Genomic DNA, 21,750 nt, shown 5'->3' on the forward strand with positions numbered 1-21,750 from the left:
TCGGCCATGGTCACTAGCATGGCCTCGATCCTGGACGGCGGCGACTACCGACCCGAGCTCTCCATCCCGCTCCATCACGCTATGAGCATGTCCTGCGACTCGTCCCCGCCCGGCATGGGCATGAGCAACACCTACACCACGCTGACGCCTCTCCAGCCGCTGCCGCCCATCTCCACCGTGTCGGACAAGTTCCACCACCCGCACCCGCACCACCACCCGCACCACCACCATCACCACCACCACCAGCGCCTGTCGGGCAACGTCAGCGGCAGCTTCACCCTCATGCGCGACGAGCGCGGGCTCCCGGCCATGAACAACCTCTACAGCCCCTACAAGGAGATGCCTGGCATGAGCCAGAGCCTGTCCCCACTGGCTGCCACGCCGCTGGGGAACGGGCTGGGCGGCCTCCACAACGCGCAGCAGAGCCTGCCCAACTACGGGCCGCCGGGCCACGACAAAATGCTCAGCCCCAACTTCGACGCGCACCACACTGCCATGCTGACCCGCAGTGAGCAGCACCTGTCCCGCGGCCTGGGCACCCCGCCCGCGGCCATGATGTCGCACCTCAACGGCCTGCACCACCCGGGCCACGCTCAGTCCCACGGGCCGGTGCTGGCGCCCAGCCGCGAGCGGCCGCCCTCGTCCTCGTCGGGCTCGCAGGTGGCCACATCCGGCCAGCTGGAGGAGATCAACACCAAAGAGGTGGCCCAGCGCATCACCGCGGAGCTGAAGCGCTACAGCATCCCGCAGGCGATCTTCGCGCAGAGGGTGCTGTGCCGGTCTCAGGGGACGCTCTCCGACCTGCTCCGGAATCCAAAACCGTGGAGTAAACTCAAATCTGGCAGGGAGACCTTCCGCAGGATGTGGAAGTGGCTACAGGAGCCCGAGTTCCAGCGCATGTCCGCCTTACGCCTGGCAGGTAAGCCCAGAGGGTCGCCTGGAGCCAGGCAGCTTGGGGAGAGGTTTCCCGCATGCTTGTGGCCCCAGGTCAGCGCGCCTAGGACTTCCCTCGGTTCTCTTCTGTTTTCCCCTACACACTTCCTATTTCTTCTCGACTTTATTTCTCCTTGCATTTCATTTCTCTCCTCCTCCCCTCCCTTTTTCTTATTTCTCTTCCTCCTTGTTTACCAGCTTTCATTGACCTACTCCCTCCTCCAAAACACGCATATTTCATTCGCCCACCCCTCAATGTGCCAACTTTGCCCTCACTTCCCGAAGCAGGATAGGGGTGCCCGGTGTCCGCTAGGAGCCCTCTTTTTCCAGGACCCACAGAGAACAGGAATTGCTCTTATGCAAAACCCTGTGCGCTGGAACTCTTGCTCAGACAATACATTTCAGTTTTCCAGGCTGCCTAGTCTCTCTATATGGAGGCAGTTGAGGGGCTTTGCTCTTCAGAAGAGGGCAAAATAATCTCTCTGTTCTCCTTCTACCCACCATATCAGGCAAACTTATTTGGTCACTGGCAAGAGTCACAGCCTTGCCCGCCAGGGAACGGTGGCCAGACTATAGCAGCGCTTCCAAGCCCTTCTCCGGCCTTAGCGTTGGCGGGGGGTACTTTCTGACCAAAGGAGCCGGCTCAGGCCAGCTCCCGTGTTACTGCCCACAGCGAGGGGAGGGTGCAAGGACGAAGGCTGGGACTGCCACGTTCACCTCTGGGAGGATGGGAAAAAACAAACTAAGAATGGAGAGTACCGTTCCTCACTGGCCAGCCGCCCTTGCCCTGCTCGGAGCGTTTGCTGGTATTTGCCGAGGACTGGCTGGGCCCAGAGAGAAGCTAGGCGCTCGTGGGAAGAGGTGCTGAGAAATTAAGATGCAGGTTTGTTAATGCATCTTGGCCGCGGGCTACAGGCTCCGCCTTTGCATTAAGCGGACGTTGATTGTACGCGTAGCACGGCAGCGGGGAGGGCTGGCAGCCCGCGGGAGGGGACGAGTGGACACGACTGGTACATTGTTCTGGAGCCGGCTTGGCTCTTTGTGCCTCCTCTAGCGGCCAAGCCGCGAGGTACAGCCCTCTATTGTTCTAGAAGTACAGACACCTCCTGTGTGGGCGGCGGGAGCGATAGAGAAAAACGCAGCAGTGGCCGCGACTGGCACGCAGTTGCGCGCTTTTGTGCGCACAGACCCAGCGCGGTGCGCGTGGTAATTGCGCTGCCCCCAGGACCGAGCCGTGGGCCCAGAGAGGCAAAGTGTTCAGGTACCCCACTGCAGAAGACACACAGTACCGTAGTGCACACTGGGTTGGGCAGCTTCTTTAGGACTGGGGTGATCTCTTGGGATCCGCAGGACATCTGGGACACAAGTCGTGGCGGCGGTGATTTACCTACGCACGGATAGTGGGACGCGCGCGATTCGGAGCTGGCTGCACACAACGCGCTTCCGGAGCCGAGAGCTCAGCCTTCCTCTCACGCGCCCGGGGGCTTTCCTCGCCCCGCTGAGCCAGGCTTATAGTGTGCACTCAGCCGACGCCGGACAGGGCTGGGATGTGTGACAAGCTGCGTGTTCACCCAGGCTAAAGGAGGGCGCGTTTCCGCTCTGACCATCTCAGCCTTTGCCCTCTGTTGCAGTGTTGATCTGAGAAGGTAAAGAAAACTAGCTTTCCCCCAAAGAGCTTCTCAAAACTGGTGAACTCCAAGTACTTTTGCTTGGATTTAGAAATCTACTTTATCTTTCTCCTTTAGCTTACTCTTAATCCTCTCCTACATTTTTCTCTGATTTACTCTTGGTTCCTAGAAAAGATTTAACAGTGACTAGAGAAGAGTAGCGGTGAGAAATAAACTGGAGGGTACTGACAATTCCGAACAGTGTGGTACCCTTTTGTCTTAGCGCCTTCCTCCCCAGGCCCCTCTCTGCTAGCGGTAGCACGTGCTGGCTTCCTGGGCACAGGCGGCCAGAAGGAACTTGGCAGCTGGTCTTTGGGGGGTACAATTAAAGGCAGGATGACAGCGATTCCACTCCAGCCCATCTCAGAGCGCTGCCGCCCCCTCACGCCTATCGCGCAAAGGACAGAGCTTTAGAGGAAGAAAAAAAAAAAAGGTGCCTTCCTGTCTATATTACTGAAAGTGACGTTAGTGTGTCTCAGCTTTTACCACGGCACCAAGCATTGCCGGGATGAGGGATAGTATGGCATCCCCAGGGGTCCCCAGTCCCACCTTCCACCCCGAAGGGTGCTGGGCAGACTCCTCCCTCAGGGTCTGGCCTGTGGGAGCGGGGACATGGGGAGGATTTTCGGAGGAAGAGCTCTGAAACCACCTCCTCGGAAGACTGAAAGCCTCCTGTAGCAAGTGGGAAATTCCTGCTGAGGATCTCGCTTTGCTCAAGCATTCAAATGTGTGTCTGTTTTATTACCCCAAGTTGAAAAGGGACGAGCTTTAGCCTTTTTATCTGGCCATTTTATCAGCAACTACAAGTGTGTTGAGTGGTTATTATTACATAGAAGGCTTTTCAGTTTGGGGTCAGTAGATCAGTCTCTTCAGACACTGACGCAGAAGCTGGGACTGGTAAGTAGGTATTATGTGCTCAGGAGCACTAGGGAACTAGGAGCAAATGGAGAAGAAAAGCAGAGGCCTTCTCCGCTAGGAGTATCGATCGGAATCCCCGCCGGGTCGCTGCTGAGGGCCCACACCTTTTGGCTCCCGGGGTTAAACAAGTCCAGTGGCTCCACAGGGCAGCTGCACACCTCAAAGAGACAGTACACACACACACACACACACACACACACCACCTCGCCCAGATTAGGCCTCTTCCTTTTCTTTCTTTCTATCTATCATCTATCTATGTATCTATCTATCTATCTCTTTTTAGTTTCCTTTTCTCTTTCTTATTTTGTGCCCCTCTGGGTCTTGCCAGAGGCCCAAACAGACAGGGGTTTGAATGACCTCAGAATTAAGATGTCTGATTTGGGCCAGTGCCGGCACACCTCACTTAGGTGAAGTACACCCCGTCACAACAGAAGCAGGTCCTTCTTCTGGTCCCTGCCTCCTCGGTGTATCCACAGCCCTGGGTGGCAGTTCAAAGGGGAAGGGAGAAGATGTTGGAGAAACTCAGATTGCCCCAGCACTGGATTTCAGAAAAATGGGCTCCAAGTACACGATTTCGTTCGGAAAGGGTAGTAAGGGCAGCAAGTGGTTGCAGCCGCGCCCTTTCGGGCCTCTTCAGCCGGTTCCAAAGGCTCGCTCCCGCGAGGCAGTTTGTATTAACTGGGCAAGAGGCCGCGAGGACAAGCTCCCGCGGGCTCGAGCGCCAACACGCTCCAGCTTGGAGCCCAAGACGCCTCTGAACCAAGCACAAACACTCACGAAATGGGAGGGGACCCGGGCAAGAACGTGGGTTGGCGCCCCTGTGAGGGAAATCAAGACCTCAGTGACGGGAGTGTTCTCCTGCAGCGCCCGGAAGACAGAGCAGAGCCCCCGACGACATACCCTGTAACCCGGGTTCCTGGGATGGTCTGCTAGGAGCTTGCCTTGAGTCCCTGCGGCGGGCAGACGCAAGGCCTTCTTCAGGCAGCAACTCCCAGCGGTCAGTCTGGAGCCAACTGTGTTCAGGCAGCGGAGGGCCCTTAACCAACCCGCCAAGACGTCTCGGGGGCCACCTGTCACCCACAACGGCGGAGCATGGCAGGGCAGTGCTTAGCGGCTCCTGCCAGGGGCTCCACGGTGTGCGTGTCTCTTGAGGGCGCGGGGACGTATTAAGCTTCTCAGGCCGACCGGCACCTCCTAAACTAAGGGGCGGGGACCTTATTCGCAGAGCCCCCCACCCCACTTTCCCTCCCGCTGGTCTGGCTCCCAGCCCAGCTCAGCCCATCTCTCCCGGAAGTTTAGTTCCGGATCCAGGCCTGAGAGGCCGCTCGCAACCCACGTTGGTACGGAACACACGATAGTTTCGGCTGCTGGCTGGTCAGATTAATAATTGAAAAGCTCGCTACTGTCCTTGCTTGGTCAAGCCCCGGGTGCCGGGAGAACACCTTCCTCACACGCATTAGGGTGGGCGGGAGGCGGGACGCAAGCGAAGGCAGTGAAGCCCCGCGCGAGCAGTAGCCCCGGCTTCATCGCGCCCTCGACGCGAGAGGCTGCGCACTTATTTTTGTTCCAGGCTTTCCACCGTGTGGTTATGTCACTTTCTCAAACAAATGTGTATATGGAGGGAGATCGATGCTGATAATGTTTAGAAGATTAAAAGAGCATTAATGCTGGCAACAATAACGTAAACCTGTGGACCCAGATTTCATTGATCTGGAACCTGATCCGGCGCGTTTCCAGTAAGCCCGACGGTGCGCTCTTCCCAGCAGCGCGCTCGCCAGGCGGCCCGGCTCGCCCGCGCTCCCGCCGAGCCGCTCCCCAGCTGCGGGCGGGATCTTGGGTCTGGCGGCAGCTCCTCCCCCGCGCGGGCCGCAGCCGGCCTCCTTCCTCTCCGAGGCTTCTCGTCGCTGGGGGGTTGCCTGCCATCTTCCCCGGCCCCGCGCGTGCACACACCGTTGGCTGCGCTCCCCGCCGCGGGCTCTGCGGGTGGCTGGGTGAGAAGACCTATCGCGCGCCCGGTGCCCGCATCCTCCCAGCTCTCTGGTCCTTAAGTAAGGAGCCGTCGCCCCCGGGCCCGCACGGCCCATAACTGGTCCAGTAAGGCCCGGCGCAAGTTCTCCATCCGAAACCAGGAAATTCGGTCACCCTCTCCATATGCGGGGACTTCCAAGCCCAACTTTGGAAATGACGTCTCTAAAGCTGCCTGGAACCGCGCAGCTTCCTGAGCCGCGGATCCCCGCCTAGTCTTCCCTGTTCTCATTAAAAGAGAGAGAGCATTCGCGTTAAATGTACCCGTTCGCAAACTTTCGACACAGTTGCATTAGTTGGGCAAGTAACTGAGGCCCCAATGACAAAATCCTGGGCTTCATCCCCGAGAATTGCCTGCTCTGTTCCGGGATAATTGGACCAACCGGGGGAGACTCGTGTTTCCTATCCCCGCTGGCCTGGCAGGGTAGGGAGGTTTTCCCCGAGTCGCCTGCACTGACTGGAAAAGAAAGAACTTGTAAGCGTTTCCTTCCTGTCCGTGGGAGAGACCTCACCATCCCGCCAACCGCTCCCCTTGACAAATGGTAGCTGCTGCTTCCAGAAGGAACACTAAGGTGAATTTGACCACAAAGAATGAAAGAGCTGGGACGGTAGTGAGGGTGAGAGAAGAGCTAAAATTGTTCTGCTTTTTTGAAATTATAACTCCTCCAATTGGAGAAGCTAAGCTTTTCCTCCCAGAGAAGGTCTCCATCTGGAAGGAAAGGAATATTTTCCTTGCTTCTCCAAGAACGAAATGAGAAAAGGGAAGAAGGAACGAGGGTGGGGGTGGGGAACCTCGCATTGTTCTGCTTTGAGGTGTGGTAAACGGTGAGCTGGTAGTTTTTTCTGTCCTCCCCAGACTGGGCTCCTCTTCCCGCCTTAAAGAAGGAAGCTTTGATACAGCTCCTTGGTTCGCAGTTAGAACTGCCCTTACTCCAGTCCTGCAAACTGCAGTGAACTAGGTCAGGTGATCAGTGATCAGATGTAGAAACTAAGGATGGAGGGCGGTTTCCTTCTGGTTAGGAAGACAAATGGCCCCTCTTCACATGCCCCACATGAAGTGCCCCCAACATTCTGGAGGGGCAAGTAGACTTTTGGAGGGTAGGGTCTTTCACTCATGCCCCTTTATCTCTATCTTAGAAGCTCAAAACTGGGTGGGAGTCCTGGTGAATGGTGAGGGTAGGACAGAGGGGAAACTGAGTCCCCCAGATCCTCTGTGTCTTCAAGAGGAAAGTTGCCCCACTGCCCACTTGAGTCAGGTCTTCCCAGAGTCAAAACACCGTGGTGGCGAGGTGTGGGGGGGGCGGGGGCGGAGGGAGGGTGTTACCTTCCAGAGCTCCAGGCCTGAAACCTGAGAGAGCAAGAGCCTCTTTCTCCTACTGTCTTCAATGCAAAACGTCATTTTGGGGCCACCACTTGGTTTTCTAGCTGCTAGAACCTTTTTCTAAAAGAAGGTCAGAGGAAGGGGGTTATCGAGTTCTAAAGAAGAAAGTACTAGGCCCCACCATGCTGTGGCTGGTGACTGGTGTTGGCAGACAGTGTCTTCAGGAAAAGTGGTACCGCGTAGTGGGATCCCTGGAGAAATGAAAGCCTCAAAGGAGAAGCAGAGAGATTTAGTTTCTGGGTTCCTGCCAAAAGACGGGAAATGAGGAGAGAATAAATAGAAATGTTTGCCTGGATAAAGGGCCCTGGGGAAAAGGGTGAATATTGAGGCACCCTGGGCATCAAGCTTCATCAAAGACCCTCTGGATCATGTTCACCCCGACCTCTCTGACCTGGGAAACGTGGCTTCAGCCAGAGGTGGATACTCTTCTTGGTGGGGAGAGGCCATTATGAGGAAGCCCAATGGGGGCATTTAAACTGTCAGATACAGAGCCTGCTCCAGATGGGCTGGGGACCCATCGGCACCCCACATCACCCAGTCTGTCCCCCTAACCCACGTCAGTGCCTTTGAGAAAGGCTTTTTGATTTCCATGTCTCCCTCAAGACAAAGAGTCTGAGAAATATGCATAGGTTTCTGTAGGGCCAGGGAGGGAGTGAAGTCGATTGGGTAACTCAGCCCATCTGATGCCTGACAAGGTGCAGACAGGCAAGGCAAGGAGGCAGGCTGCAGCTGTGCAGACAAAGATAGTCTCACTTGAGCAGGATTCCTAGAAGCTGTGGACATTTGTTATGAAAAACTGTCCCACACAAATTGTCCCAGAGGGAAGGGAGGCTCTGCATTCCACCTTGGCGCCTCTCTCACCATTTGAAGATCCATTACTCTTCTGTAGAAAGCAGACTTTGTTTGGGTTGGAAGCACACCTCCAACGTAATTTAATCAGCATTGGACTTTGGCTCATGTAATCAAATATACATATACTTTCTCCTGCAGGAAGAAAAATAATTTCTCTGTAACTGGTATTGACTTGAAGTCATGTAATCTCTGGAAAGCATCACATTTTTAAAGGGAAAGGTAAAATTAAGGGGGAAAAAATCCACAGTTTTAGTGTTTTGCCTTGTCATTACTAAGAGAGCCAGTTACCGCCTAGGAAAGGGCATTTTAGATCTCAAATACTCGTGCCGCTCCAATTGTAGATATTTCACTTCAGCTTCCTCGGTGTCATCAGCCTCCCAAATCTATTTTAGTAGGAAACAAGGTTGACTAGCTCACCAGATCCCAGGAATTGGGGCTTTATATTTACACTGGGTGGAGAGAGACATCCTTGGAGGAATCTGTTTCTTCCATTTTTCTACCCTCTTTGAAGAGGCTACAGGCAGCGGTATCAGAATCCCAGTGGGCAGCAAGCCCTTCATTAAGGGTGATGGGTAGCCATTGCCAGCTCACTTCCCCACTCCATCCCCAGGGCCTCAAGGATGGAGCTCTGCCCTAGAGCATCCCCCTAGAGCAAGCTTGGACTCCCCACCCCCAGGGCGAGGCGCTGGGCTTTACCCAAGTTGAGTCTGTTAGGGAATCTGTTGTAAACACAGATCCATTGATTTGCATTTGTCAGAGAGTAAAGTTAAACCAGTGAAAAGAGAAGCCCTTACCCTTTTATGCAGGGCCAGGGAAACCTTTCATATTGATCCTATTGATCCAACCTTTCCCTTTAAGGAAACCACATAGTTAAAGACCCTCGTTCAATAGATTTACCCTTCGCACTTGTGATATTCCTTTAAGTGTTCTCATCTAGGATAGCTGGGCATTAAGCCCACACTCCAAACCCAACAAAAATGAAAAGGGGGTAGGAGGGGAGGGGTCAGGAGGCACAATTGTGGGAAGTGAAATTGAATCAAACTGAAATGTGCAATGACTAGATTGGGGATGTTTTTCTCATTCTTCTAAGATGACATGCAGGGATAAGGACAAAATGGATGCATTCAGCCTCTCTCTCTCTCTCTCTCTCTCTCTCTCTCTCTCTCTCTCTCTCTCTCTCTCTCTCTCTCTCTCTTCCACCAAAGAAAATCTGTTTATATGCTAGAGTAGCAACATCTCAGGAATATCATTTTTCTACTGCAAAATTATTTCAATCAAGCCACTAGCTTGGTTCATTTAAGCTGGCTCACTTCAAAGCAGTAATACTTCCATAAAAATTATTTTGTTCATTTGTTGCAAATAAGAAATAGAATTGTCCTCTCAGAATGCAATATTTTGGACTCTGTGTATGAGCATGGACACTGAAGTCACTTCAGAAGAGATGGGGCTTGGAGCTGTGTATTCTGATGGAAGTTGGTAGAAACTAGACCAAGTTACAATTTTTCTTACAGAGCAGCGTAGATGGAATAGGAACTGCTAAATATTGCTCAGTAACCCTCATGTTTGCATATATGAAAATGAAAGTCCCTTTTGTTTCCAAAACCATTGGCATGATCTAGTTCATTTCCTCCTTGAACCTTTTTGTTCTGTAAATAATATTCACTCGTGATTTTTTTTCAACATAGTACATGTGCTATTCCTAATTGGCTATCTCTTGGGCTGTGTTCAGACATTCATGTTTGTTTTATGTGATTGAAAAATATTAATGATTCCTTAGGTGAGCTAATGTATTTATCTGCTGAGTGAGTTCAAAGGGCAGAGTTCAGCTATGGTTCAGGTTAATTGAACAGGAAGCAGTGAGTTCTCCAGGCTGTGTGGAACAGGGGACCAGGCCCTTAAAATATCACACTCAGCAAACACACAATTTCACTGTCCTTATCCCGGAGTCTGATGTAAGCGGCTCAGATCAACTTGGATTGCCTGTTTAAAAACCCAAAGCAAAGCACAGCAACTGCAACAAAACCCTCGAGTCCCCTCAGGGAAGAAGAGTTTTCTCATTGGCTAATTGCTTTATTGGTAGCACTGACCTACAGAGCAGCTGCAGGGGCCTGGATGAAGGCTTAGGCCTCAGAATAATGTGCTCCATTAGAACAGGGCAAGGCATTTTTGTTTACTCAATTGGAGCTCCCTGCAAAGTGCCATTAACCCCGGTCCAACCGTGTGCGTGCACGCGCTGCAAAAGCCAAAGGTCACGCCAGTCAGCTGTAGGCACAGCGAGCTCTGCCCTGGTGGGAGGGAGGGAACCTCCTGCTGGCATTGCCCTCCCCAAACTTGACCCAACTCCTCTGGGCCCCTCCAGGGCTTTGACCAAAGCAAGCAGTTGCCCAATTTGTTTATATTTCCCAATTGCTGAATCATGTTATTGATGATTAAACAGTTTTGATCTGAGCACCATCAATCACACCAGAAAAAAAAATCTTCCCGTTGACACTCTCTTTTCTATTTATGTTCTTTTCATCCCTGTGCATTACAGTAAATAGAATTGTGCAAACGATGCTTTTTAGTAGGAATATAGTCGGTATAAATGCTTGGATCAAGAGCAAGACAGACCTCCAAACATGGCTAGGGGGTTCTTTAGCAGAAAGGTTTGAGGTGGAGCCAGCCGTTCAGGTTTCCACCGAGAGCACCTTGAGCCAGAGCGCCACCTGCCGGGAGTCGTCTCACTGCACTGAACCTTGCACCCGCTCCCCCCTCGCCCTCGCAACAAGGCCCAAACCCCTTCCTTCACTTTGTTCCTAGTATCTTGGGTCCCCATTCCTCATCCTCCTGACCACTATATTTTCCAAGAAATTTCTTTAGGGACTTTTCCTGGTCTTTGGGGACTCTAACGTCTGCCTCTTCTCATTCATTGCCAAGGAGAAATCAGAGATTCTGTTTTGGTGGGAGACGTGATTTGCCCACCCTGCACACTGAGGTAATAGTCTCCTGCTTAGATGGAAAGTGTTTGGGAGAGAAGGGGCAAAGAAAGCAAAAATATCTGTGGGAGAGAAGAAGAATGGTTATGTGTGTAAGAGAAATGGCTCAGTGGATGGTGCCAGTGAGGGCTGTGCCAACTGTAAGGTGCTCTGCAAAGGTAAAAATAGTGTACAAAAGTGAGAGGGTGGAAGAAAATAGCGGCAGGGAGGACATCAGAAAGAGATATGCCAAAGCAGCGAACCAGAGGTGGGCTCTGTGAAATCCCCAGGGAAGAGAAAAAGTGAACCAGCCATTTTTCAATGGCAAAGAAGGGAGCCAATGAGCTAGACTTGGAGCCAAACAGTGGAGCTGGCTGTAGCTCTATGGGCGACAACTGTTTCCAGATTCTCCTCACATCGATCTGGTCCGCAGCCCCAGGTAGCCGAGCGCCTGTGTGTGGGTTGCTGCCTCAGCGAGGGCTTCAGCACCACGAACAGCGCCCCGAGAGCCGAGCTCCTGGGCTGCAGTCTGAGCGAGTTTCCATCTCAACCAAAGAAGGCGTATGGGCCCTCTGCCCGGTTAAATCCGAACAGGATCCTGATCTTTACCTCTAGGTCTCTAGATCTCAGCGCTTCCCAGCCAGAACTGGGCCTCAGTTTTCCTTTGTGGCTTCGGTTCTCTATGTGAGGTCAGCGATAACAAAGGGAGAGGAGGCAATGGCGGTGAGAGGACAAAAGATGCTAAATGACCCCGTTTCCTTCCGAAGAGGAAGAACGTTACCTCTGTTGGGAGGCGGAGGAATTGAACTATTTCATGTTACTGCCTTCTGCAGGCACCAATTGCAGCTCTCAACACATTTCAGATTTAGGACTTCCTCTCAAGGTTTACAGCCTGGTTGCCCTTCACACAAGTATACACAAATCAATGATCCCCCCTCCCCACAACCCCCCACCACCACACGCACACATACCTACATGCTCCTGATGTTTGAAAACATGGCTTTCATTGTATTAACAAAATATTCTCACTTTACATCAGCAGAATAATATCAACAGAAGGTTGCAGGGAGAGCCAACTATGGGACATCACTACCTCCAATCAATCTAAAAACTGGGTTTGATTTCTTGAGCATCATCCTTGATGGGGTTCCCTTGAAGACGAACCTCTCCACTGCTTCTTTGGGCCAAGGGTTGAGTCATTTCCCCCAGGCCACTCAATGGAGTCTTATGGCCCTGGCCAGGGTGAGAGCTGACATTAGGCGCTGACCCCTGACTTGGGCCATTTTCAGTCACATGTTATGCCTTATTTGTGCTTTTATTCCAGAGAAAAGAGGCTGGTGGGTCCTTTTGATCTATGATTGGGCACCATACACATTCTTTGGCTTTCTAGGAAAAATGGCCCTTGACGTCCCCAAGCTAATTAAAATGTAAAACTTTTGCTTTATTTCAAGGAACTTTAGTTCAAGCCAAATTTATTGCTAAAGTGATTCTCAGGGAGGTGGAGCATTGGAACAGACAAGTGTATCCCCTTTGTAAGAAAATCAAGGGGTATGATAAATGAGATTTTCTTCCCTGTGAAAATTCACCTTTAAATTCCAAGTAGTTCTTGGATGAAAAGGAGAACAATCCAGCCCAGAACAAAGCAAACATGGCAGAGCACTGATTCTCAATATTAAAAAAAAATCTCTAAATACCTAAAGTTTTGCTCTAAAAATGAACGGGAACCTCTTTGAATCATACCTGAGAACTGGTTTCAAGGTGGTTTTTAAGAGAGATTCTGACAAGACTGCCATGTAAATAGGACCTTTCCTATAGTCTCCTTTGACTCCAAATACTAAAAAATGTGTGGAGGAAAAGAACTTTTTGCTTTCCTGAGACAGTATGATACACATATTCCCAAATCTAAAAGATTTTATTTAAATCTTAGATTCAGTTGCCTATGCAGTATATCGAATGAATCACTTAAATACAAATCACTTCGGTTCATATTTAAGGCACAAGAGTGAATTCTGTATTCACTCTCAATGTCTAACCTTTCTCATCCTTTAAAAAAATTATTCTGAAAAGGAAAAGACAGCCTTCCTGTTGAGGGCCAATTCCTCAACCTGACTCTGGGCTCCTGCCTCCCCTGCCTTCTCAGGACCCCAACCTTTCCTGTGCTTTTATAACCTCTTCATTAGCTTTTTCCTATCAGCATTTTTGTGCTCCGGCCTCTCGTACCTTTTTTAAAAATGCTGCCCTGACAGCTGTTGCAGCTGTTTCTCTCCCCTCCCTTCACTGCTAGAAAGAGTAGCTGTAACTCATTGTCTATTTCTTACCTCTCCCTTCAGGCTCAGCCCTTTGCAGCCTGGTTCCAGACACTTCTTTTTACTAAACCTGCTCTTATCAATGTAACTATCGAGGTCTTTGTAGCCAAATCCAATGGACACTTCTCAGCTCTGAGTTTGGCCTCTCTGCAGCATTTGACACACTGCTGACCACCCTCTCCTCTCCCTTTCTTCCCCTGACTTCTGACATAATGTATTCTCTTGTTTTTCTTTTTAGCATTCTGGTCGCTCCTTCTCAGTCTCCTTTCTGGGCTCCTCTTGTTCTGTCCATCTAGCTCAGCATTCTGGCCTAGGCTAGTTTATTTTTTCATTCAGTGTACTCATCCCGGAAAATCTTATCTATTTGGATTTATCATCTCTCTATGCTGAGGACTTGTGGGTCTCTCTCCAGCCCTGGTATCTCTCCCGAGCTCCAGGTCCCTATGTCCTTCTGCATCTGGACATCTTTGCCTGAAAGTCCTCAAACTCAGTCTATCTCAAAGTGAACTCATTGTCTGGCCCCTGCAGCCCCCCGTCACCACCACCACCAAATATGAATCTGCTTTTATTCCCTCTTTCAGTAGCATCACCTTGTTCATAGCCTCTCAAACCAGGAACCAGGAAATCAACCCTCATCATTTCTTTTTCCTTTTCTTCATCATCAACTATACTAGCCATATGGATTATAACTCTTAAATACCTGTCTGCATCTCTCCATCTTCTCTATGCTGCCCTAGCTGGGGCCTTTGCCAACATCAACAGCCTCCTGATTCGTCTCCCTTTCTCCCTTCTTGCCTTTTCCCATCCATTTTCCAACCTTGCCAGAGTGATGTTTTTGGAACCCAAATCTGACCACATTACACCTTGTTTAAAGCTTTGTTAGCTCCCTGTGACCACTGGTAGAAGGTCCAGATACCTGAGCAGAGTGTACCAGCTCCTGTATGGACTGACTCCTGCTCACCTCCTGCCTCGTCTCGCATCACTCCACCCATTCACTCTGTGCTCCAGACAAACTGTACCCCTTCCATCCCCTCAAACGCATCAGGCCATTCCTTTGGACTAGAATACTTTTTCCCTCACTCAACTACCTTGAGCTGAATTTCCGATCTTGGTTTAGATGTCCTTGCCTCTAGAAAGCCTTCTCTAGTTTCCTAAGTCCTGATGCCCTTGGACTAGCCGTCCCATTGCACACAGAATATAGGTATCACCTGCTAACTTGTCAGTGTCCCCTCCCCGCCCCAGACTGTAAGTTCCATGAGCGCTGAGGTTGCAGACAGCATACAGTAGGCATCCAATAAATATCTGTGAACAAATGAATACTCTTATGACACTGTTTCTGCCCATTGTACCCCCCAAGTTAGTAGATGGCATTTGAAAACAAATCATCAGTGTTGGTGCATCATTTTGGAGCAGTATGAGGTATTTCATATTTCGTGATAGTCAGTTCTCATCAATGTCATTTTACTCCTAAGCTAAGATACTCTAGGTATGTGTGTTTAAAGGGAATCTTGAAATGGGGTTAAGTCTTATCCAAAGTTTGAGATTTTCACCAGTGAGGCAAGCAATGTGATAGGACGACCACTAGACACTAGAATAGGGGCCCGTTTTCCCAGCTGACTGTAGTCCCCCAAGGTAACCTGCTCCAATCAGGTAGCTCTCCTTACTATTAATGCTCATCTATTGTCCTCTTTGCCGTGTCCATGCCTTTGCACACTGTTTCTCCTACCTGGAATGCCTTGCCCATCATGTGTCTCTCTCCGGGTCATTTTCCTTCTGGCCACCTCAAATCCTCCTCTGAAATCCTCCCAGCTGACTCTAGCCCATTCTTTTCTCTCCCTTTCCTGAACTCCAGTGGCAGTCATCTGTTCCAAAATACACAGCTAGCCGTGGTCTTACACTGCCCTCTACGTTCTTCTGTACCTCCCTTTCCTGTGGCTCTTTCCATGTGCCTCCCATAGCTGCTGGCCTGTGGCTGAACCCATAGTAGGCATGTTTTAAAGTGAGACATTTGGTGGACTCCTGCCTATCTTTATAAATCTCCTAATTTCAGTCACTCTGAGGGGAATGGGTTGTATATGTGTATATTCTTTTCTAGCCTCTCCTTTTGAAAAGGGGTCTTTTCTATAAAGGTTTTGATTGTTGACAGAAATATTTGCTTACATAACCAAAAATGGATTCCTGTGTTAACCAGAAGTGAGACATACACCTAATATGGAGAAAACAGTCCTCACCATGGCTTGGTTAACAGCAGAAGTTTGTCTGCTTCCACCCAAGCCAAAAATGCCATCCATCTCAGAACAATTGAGCCTGCAAACACATTAGTGAATCAGAGGGACTGCTTTCCCCTTTTAAATCCTTTTAATTATCAGTAAACTAAATTTGCATTTAAATGGCCATTACTTGCTATACTGCAAATTTTTAGATTGTTATTGACTTAAATGTACCTTTAAAGCAAAAAGCCAGGTGTCAACATCTTATATTTATACGTTTACCCTCTTCCTTTCTCATTTCCGTATCTTTTGGACATAAATATAGTTGAGATTCTTGAGACCCAGTAGTTCAAAGGTTTTCAGGGATGTTAGACACAGTTTTGCATACACAGTACTGAATTAAGTAGTTAAAAATAGAAAAAAAGTTAACTAGCTTTTTTCACCTTTGATTTTACTAGATTTTTAAGATTTGAGCAGATTAGTCCTCATTTACCTTCACAACATCCATATAAGGTTGAGAGAAAACAGATTTTATTATTATTTCAACTTTAGTAAGAAAATGAAACCAAAATAATTTTCTCTATGTCTTGTGTGGAAATTATATATTGCCTTGAGATATTTTATCTTTTTACAGTCATGTTTTGACATTCATATTACATGAGTAACAAACTGGAAGACCAGGCATATGTGAACAACATTTAGTGTTAAAATTAAAACACTCCAGACTTTAATTTTCTGATGCCTTTAATTGAATGCATTGCCAAGCTGCATGATAATTGAGTATGTTCAGTAAGCAACTGACGAAAGGGGCTGTCATTTGTGTGCCTTGCATAGCCAAGCTAAGTTTCCTTTGACAAGAAGGCAAAGACCGGAGGGCAGAGCAGGAGGCAGCTCTGGGGCCTCTCTGAAGAGATTTAAATAATCAGAGGCCGAACTCTTCTCTGGCTGAGGCACCATAGCCTGGACATGGTTGGCACCAAAGGCCACACACTCTCCTTTTTTCCCTTTCTGCCCAGTGCCTCAGCCTCCTCCTCTGCCATCCTCCCAAAGGAATTGGTAGGAGTCAGTACTGCTGAGCTCACCCCTCCCTGACCAGTTCTCCACCTGGAGCCTCAGATTTGCGCTTCCATAGGCAGATTCTGGAAAGTCAATTAAAAGGGCAAGTTGGGGAACAGGTAAGGGATTGCACTGGAGTAGAAAGGGAGGAAAATCCACGGGAAAGTGGGCTTTTCTACCGTAAGCCCCACCAGCTCAGGAGCCCGTGTTCTGCCTCCTTAGAGCTCCAGAAGTCCCATGAACATCCCTATCTGAGGTGGGTGAGGAGCCTCGAGCTAACAAGAGAGGAAGCCTCAGGCAAGTCCTGGGGACGGTGTCTACACGACCCAGGCCACTGGGAGGGGGTTGGAGGCATCCAGCACCCCTTTCTCCCTGCCGCTCTGAGAGCTAATCTTGCAGAGGTAGCAGCAGGGTAGCTCAGTGAAATGAATGGCCTTTGGCTTTGGAGTCAGACAAGCTTGGGAATTAATTTTAACTCTGCCACTTACTAGCTCTAACTTAAGCTCTAACACACCTATGCCCAACTTGACAGGAGCCATGTTGCTTTGTTGTCTCAGTCTTTTCATTTATAAAATGGGAATAATATGTGCACCTTGGAGAGCAGATATAAGTATTAGAGATGATGTGTATACCATAGTTGTCGGGTAATAGGCGGATGAACTGTCTTCATGACTTCCCCACAGAATCCCTTGCCTAGAGTGGTGATCTGAGGGACAAGATGGCTTTGGATGTTGGGGAGGGAGAAAGAAAGGAAATAAAGTACAGATGTTATGGAACTTCTCTTATGTGCTATGTATCAGTTACCTATTGCCAAAACAATGCTGAGTAACTAGCCACCCCAAAACTCATGGCATTCAACAGCAAGCACTTTTTTCTCACATAGCTGCAAGATTCAGCTGATCTAGGCTGGTTCCAGCTGGGATTGCCCGTGCATCTGTGGTTTGGGCTTGATCATGTGTGTGGGGCTGGCTCTACTCCACATGTTTCTCATCGTCTCCTGGGACCACTTGGGGGACCCGGGCATGCCTTTCTCATAGCAACGGCAAAGGGGAAAGCATAAACTATAACATATTCTAAAGCATTCCATTGGTGAAAGCAAGTCACGTGGCTGAGCCCAGAGACAGGGCAGGAGGGCACGACAAGGGTACATGGCAAGGAGCATGGGTACAGGAAAAGGTAAATTGGAGCTTTTTTTTTTTTTTTTTTTTGCAGTCTATCTCATATGTGATATTTTGGCTCACTTGTATTCTTGCAGGAAGTCATTTCTATGGCAAGGATAGGATGGGAAAACAAATTTGGCAACAAATAGAAAATAAATGTGGAAGTATTTCAAAATACTTTAATATTGTTTACTACATACAAGTAATATACCTATGCCCAACTTGACAGGAGCCATGTTGCTTTGCTCTATGACTATTTGCAGACATGCCTAACCTTCTCTTCTAGATCATGGCAGGCAGGAACCCCGAGCTTTGCCCTCCTTCACCTTCTTTTTAGCACTAGCATAGTGCCTAACCCATACCTGGCACTCAGCAAATACGGAATGCCATTGATCACCAGTCACACCACTCTAGTGTCCTACTAGGAGGACCCCTCCACCCCCACCAGATGACCAGATGTAGCTCTACATGTATGTTAAAATAAGACTTCATTTTAAACCTTTCTGGTTTTCCACTGAAGTAATCATCAAACATCGGAGGAACAAAAGTCCAAATCTGTTGCCTACAAAAGTTAAGCTACCCAAAAATTTAAAAATAAAAGGAAAATAACAGAAAAAGGAAACAAATGTTTAAATGTTTTAAAAATAGCAAAACACAAAAGTCGAGCTACCCAATTCAGAGTTTGGTTATTCCGTGCTGATAAAATCCAAACACTGTGAACACTTGGCTCAGGGGTTGCCAGTGAACATAGAAGCCATTGGGAGGGGGGTAGCAAAACGATCAAAAGATTTACTCGTGACTCTAACAATGTCTGAGGTTTGTTCTTGTTGTTGTTAACCTTAGGTTCTACATGTTGGGCACGCTTTTAAAAATCATAAGCAGTGTTAAAAATACTAGACAATTTTGTCTTGATTTTTAACGCGGGCGTTTAGAGATGCTGCCATTAGTGCGTAGCATGCCCTCAGGCAATGTGTTTATTTGCATCGTCCTTCTTCTCTGCCGGTCCCCAAATGGTCTGGTACACAGAGGGCTTCTTGAGCTGATTTATATGGATCTCAGTTGCTCTCATTTGTGCATACTTAATTCAAAGAGGTGATCGCATTGATTTCCTTGCCTCACTTTCCAAGACATTGTACTAACATAGATATCTCTCAGCTGCCCTAACTACATTGTCTGAAAAGGAAAACATTTTAAACCTTTGGAAGCAATTTTGACGGACATTTCATTGTGTTCTATATTACTCAACTAATTAAATTTCCTTCACATCGAGGCCTGTTTAAAATTAAATTGAGAAATATTTTTGAGTTCCATTGGGCAGATAACTTTGTTTAGCTGGATTTGTTCTGCGTGCATGTGAAATGGCATCCTATGAATCAATACGCAGTGCTTACACTTCCCATGGACGTGAAGAAGTGACACCCATAGTAGGCAGATGTCATCTCCAGTTATTCATAACAAGCTGTTGCTGGTTACTGAACTTGTTTACCTTGTAACTCCAAGAAGTCCTCCTGTTTTGGGGCCCAGTGGTTTGGCAGGCTGATTTACTCAGATGCTGAGCATTGTGAACAAAATTTGTAATTCTTTCATGGATTAGCTGGAGTCCTGGGACTCCTATTTACAAGCCCACAGTCTTACCTCAAGGCAGCTAACTTCCTTTGGGGCTCAGAAAGTCTTATTTGCATAGCCAAGGAAGTAGAATTCCAGACTGGGTTTGAAAAGCAAATAGGCTGAGTTGTCTGAGGATTCATCCCCAGGTGAAGAGGTGGGATTCCCAAAGTCTCCTATCTTTGGAAGCAAGACACAGAAGGAGAGAGGCCTATCTTTCAGCTCCACCCACCCTTGCCACTAAAGACAAGCAGAAGAGACCCTCCCACTTTTATCCCAGCTCTTGAGAAAGCTATCCCATCCCATTCCATTCTACTGGGAACCTAGGGTGATAGAGCTGTAATTGGAGAGTTGGCATTCCATAAACACTGCTTTAGTATTTCCAAAAATAGCCCTAAAGAACTGCTTTTTGTTGCATTGTTAATTAGCCTATAAACATTTCAGAATTCGTTAGAATCTTCAAGGTCTTCAAGGTTTATCTTTGTCTCTAAGTCCATTCGGGCAGCTATAATAAAATGCCACAGAGTGAGTGACTTATAAACAACAGGACTTTAATTTCTCACAGTTCTAGAGACTGGAAGTCCGAGATCAGGGTGCCAGCATGGTCGAGTGAGGGCCCACTTCCATGTTGCAGACTTTTCATTATATCCTCACATGGTGGAAGGGCTCAGGGAGCTCTCTGGAGCACTAATTCTATTCATAAAGCTTCTGTCCTTGTAACTTAAGTACCTCTCAAAGGCCTCACTACCAATACCATCACCTTTGGGGGTTAGGATGTCAGCATATGAATTTTGGGGTCATAAACATTTAGCCCATAGTAATCTCTGTGCCTCAAATAATAGGTACATCGTAAGGTATACCTTAAATGAGCTAAAGCATCTACGAGGTGTGATCACAAAATACGGTGAATGTTTAAATTTTAAAAAAATTATAGTAAAAGACATATTGCTATTAATCCCCCTCAGAATACTCCCCATCAGTTTGAACTCACTTGTCCCATTGTTTTTGCCACTTTCTGAAGCAGTTCTGAAAGTCCTCTTTTGTGAGTGCCTTTAGTTGTGCTGTCGTGGCTGCCTCGATGTCCTGAATTGATTCAAAACGTTTACCTTTCATGGTCATTTTGACTTTGGGGAAGAGCCAGAAGTTGCATGGTGCCAAATCCTGTGAATAAGATGGATGAGAACGCACCGTAATGTTTTGTGGTGGTTTTTTTTTTAAGATTTTATTGGGGAATTGGGGGTGGGGAACAGACAAGTTGCTGTCCTTTTGTTCTTCAGTCTAGTTGTGGAGGACGTTGCTTCACTGGCCCATGTTGGTATTATCATTGTGCTCTTCCTGGGTGAGGCAGATCGGTCGCTGGCCTCTGGATGGCCGCTCACGGTGGCTCTTGGCAGTTCACACCGGCTACCAGCCGCTCACGCTGGCTGCCAGCTACACACGGTAGCTTATGGCAGCCCACTGCAGCAGAGGCTGCAGACTACACCGTCGCCGGTGACTCACAGCAGCCCAGCTCCAGGTCGAGCTGTTGTTCACCATCTTAGCTGTAGAGGGCAGTGTCACTGGCCACCATGTGGGATCTGAACCGGGGCCCTGCTGGTCAGAGCTGGCATCCCAAGCCAGCTCTTAACCAACACACCACTCGGCCAGCCCCCGTAATGTTTTTATTTGACAGAAATTACCATACCAGAAGCGATCTATGACATGGAGCATTGTCATGATGAAGGATGAAACCATTTTTCCGTTTCATGTTAATGCATTGTTCATGATCCATGATTTATGCACACCTTCTCTCAACCGAAGCTCACACCCGACTAACTGCACCAAATAAATTGAAACTTGTCACACACTGTTACTAAGGTTTGACGTGCTGCTTCCCGTATTGAAGATCTCTGCCATTCCGTTGGATGGCACTCAGTGGCAACATTCACCATAGTTTTTTATTACATCTCTAGATGCTTTAAATAAACAACTTGCACTTCATGAATGCTTGCTAATTTAGCTGTTGTTGTTATTATCTTTTGTAACATCTCTGTATAGAAACAGGAGATTTGGCCTAAATCCTAAATCTCCCATAGTTTTTATGTTAAAAATATTGCTTGGCATTGTCCTTAAGAGCATGAGCTCTGGTGTTAGATCCAATATGTGTCCCAGCTATATCACTTACTAGCTAGCTAAGTGACTCAGGCAAGTGATCAACTTCAGAGAGCCTCAGCTGCCATCCCTGTAGAACGGGGATAAGGTTGATATCTGACATCACCTGGTTGGTGTGCAGATTAAATGAGACACCACAAGTGCTTAGCACTGCACCTGGCGCATTTACCTCTCTTGTCCTCTGTACTACAGATGACACTCTATTGTGCATGGACACATCTATTCTTCAGAATAATTTATACATCACTGGTGGAATTTGTGATGAGAGAGATTGCCAGACTCCACATTGGTCCCTGGATATGATTCTGGCAAACTGGTCCAACTTATAGCAGTACTACTTACTTCCACAACCACCTGTAGTCCCCCACCCCATGTCCTTTTAAGAGTGTCTTAGCAATTATGGGCATTTTGCTAAGCTCATGCTTAGAACATGGAGGGAGAGAGGGAGAGAAGGGGAGAAGGAGAGAGAGAGGGAGGGAGGGAGAGAGGAAGGAAGGAAGGAAGGAAGAGGAGAGAAGGGGAGGCGAGGGGA

General features: G+C 48.5%; 1 protein-coding gene across 1 annotated transcript in view; it reads left to right on the forward strand.

Annotated features, from left to right (window-relative positions):
• The first annotated feature begins 6 nt into the window (after nucleotides 1-6).
• ONECUT2 (one cut homeobox 2) overlaps nucleotides 7-21,750 on the forward strand; it is a 51,232-nt gene continuing 29,488 nt past the window's right edge. Inside the window, exon 1 of the mRNA XM_019640703.1 lies at nucleotides 7-919. Within this exon, the coding sequence (XP_019496248.1) occupies nucleotides 7-919 (913 nt within the window). The remainder of the gene's footprint in view (nucleotides 920-21,750) is intronic.

The sequence above is a fragment of the Hipposideros armiger genome, unplaced genomic scaffold (genome assembly GCF_001890085.2).
Source record: "Hipposideros armiger isolate ML-2016 unplaced genomic scaffold, ASM189008v1 scaffold_52, whole genome shotgun sequence".
Classification (NCBI taxonomy): domain Eukaryota; kingdom Metazoa; phylum Chordata; class Mammalia; order Chiroptera; family Hipposideridae; genus Hipposideros; species Hipposideros armiger.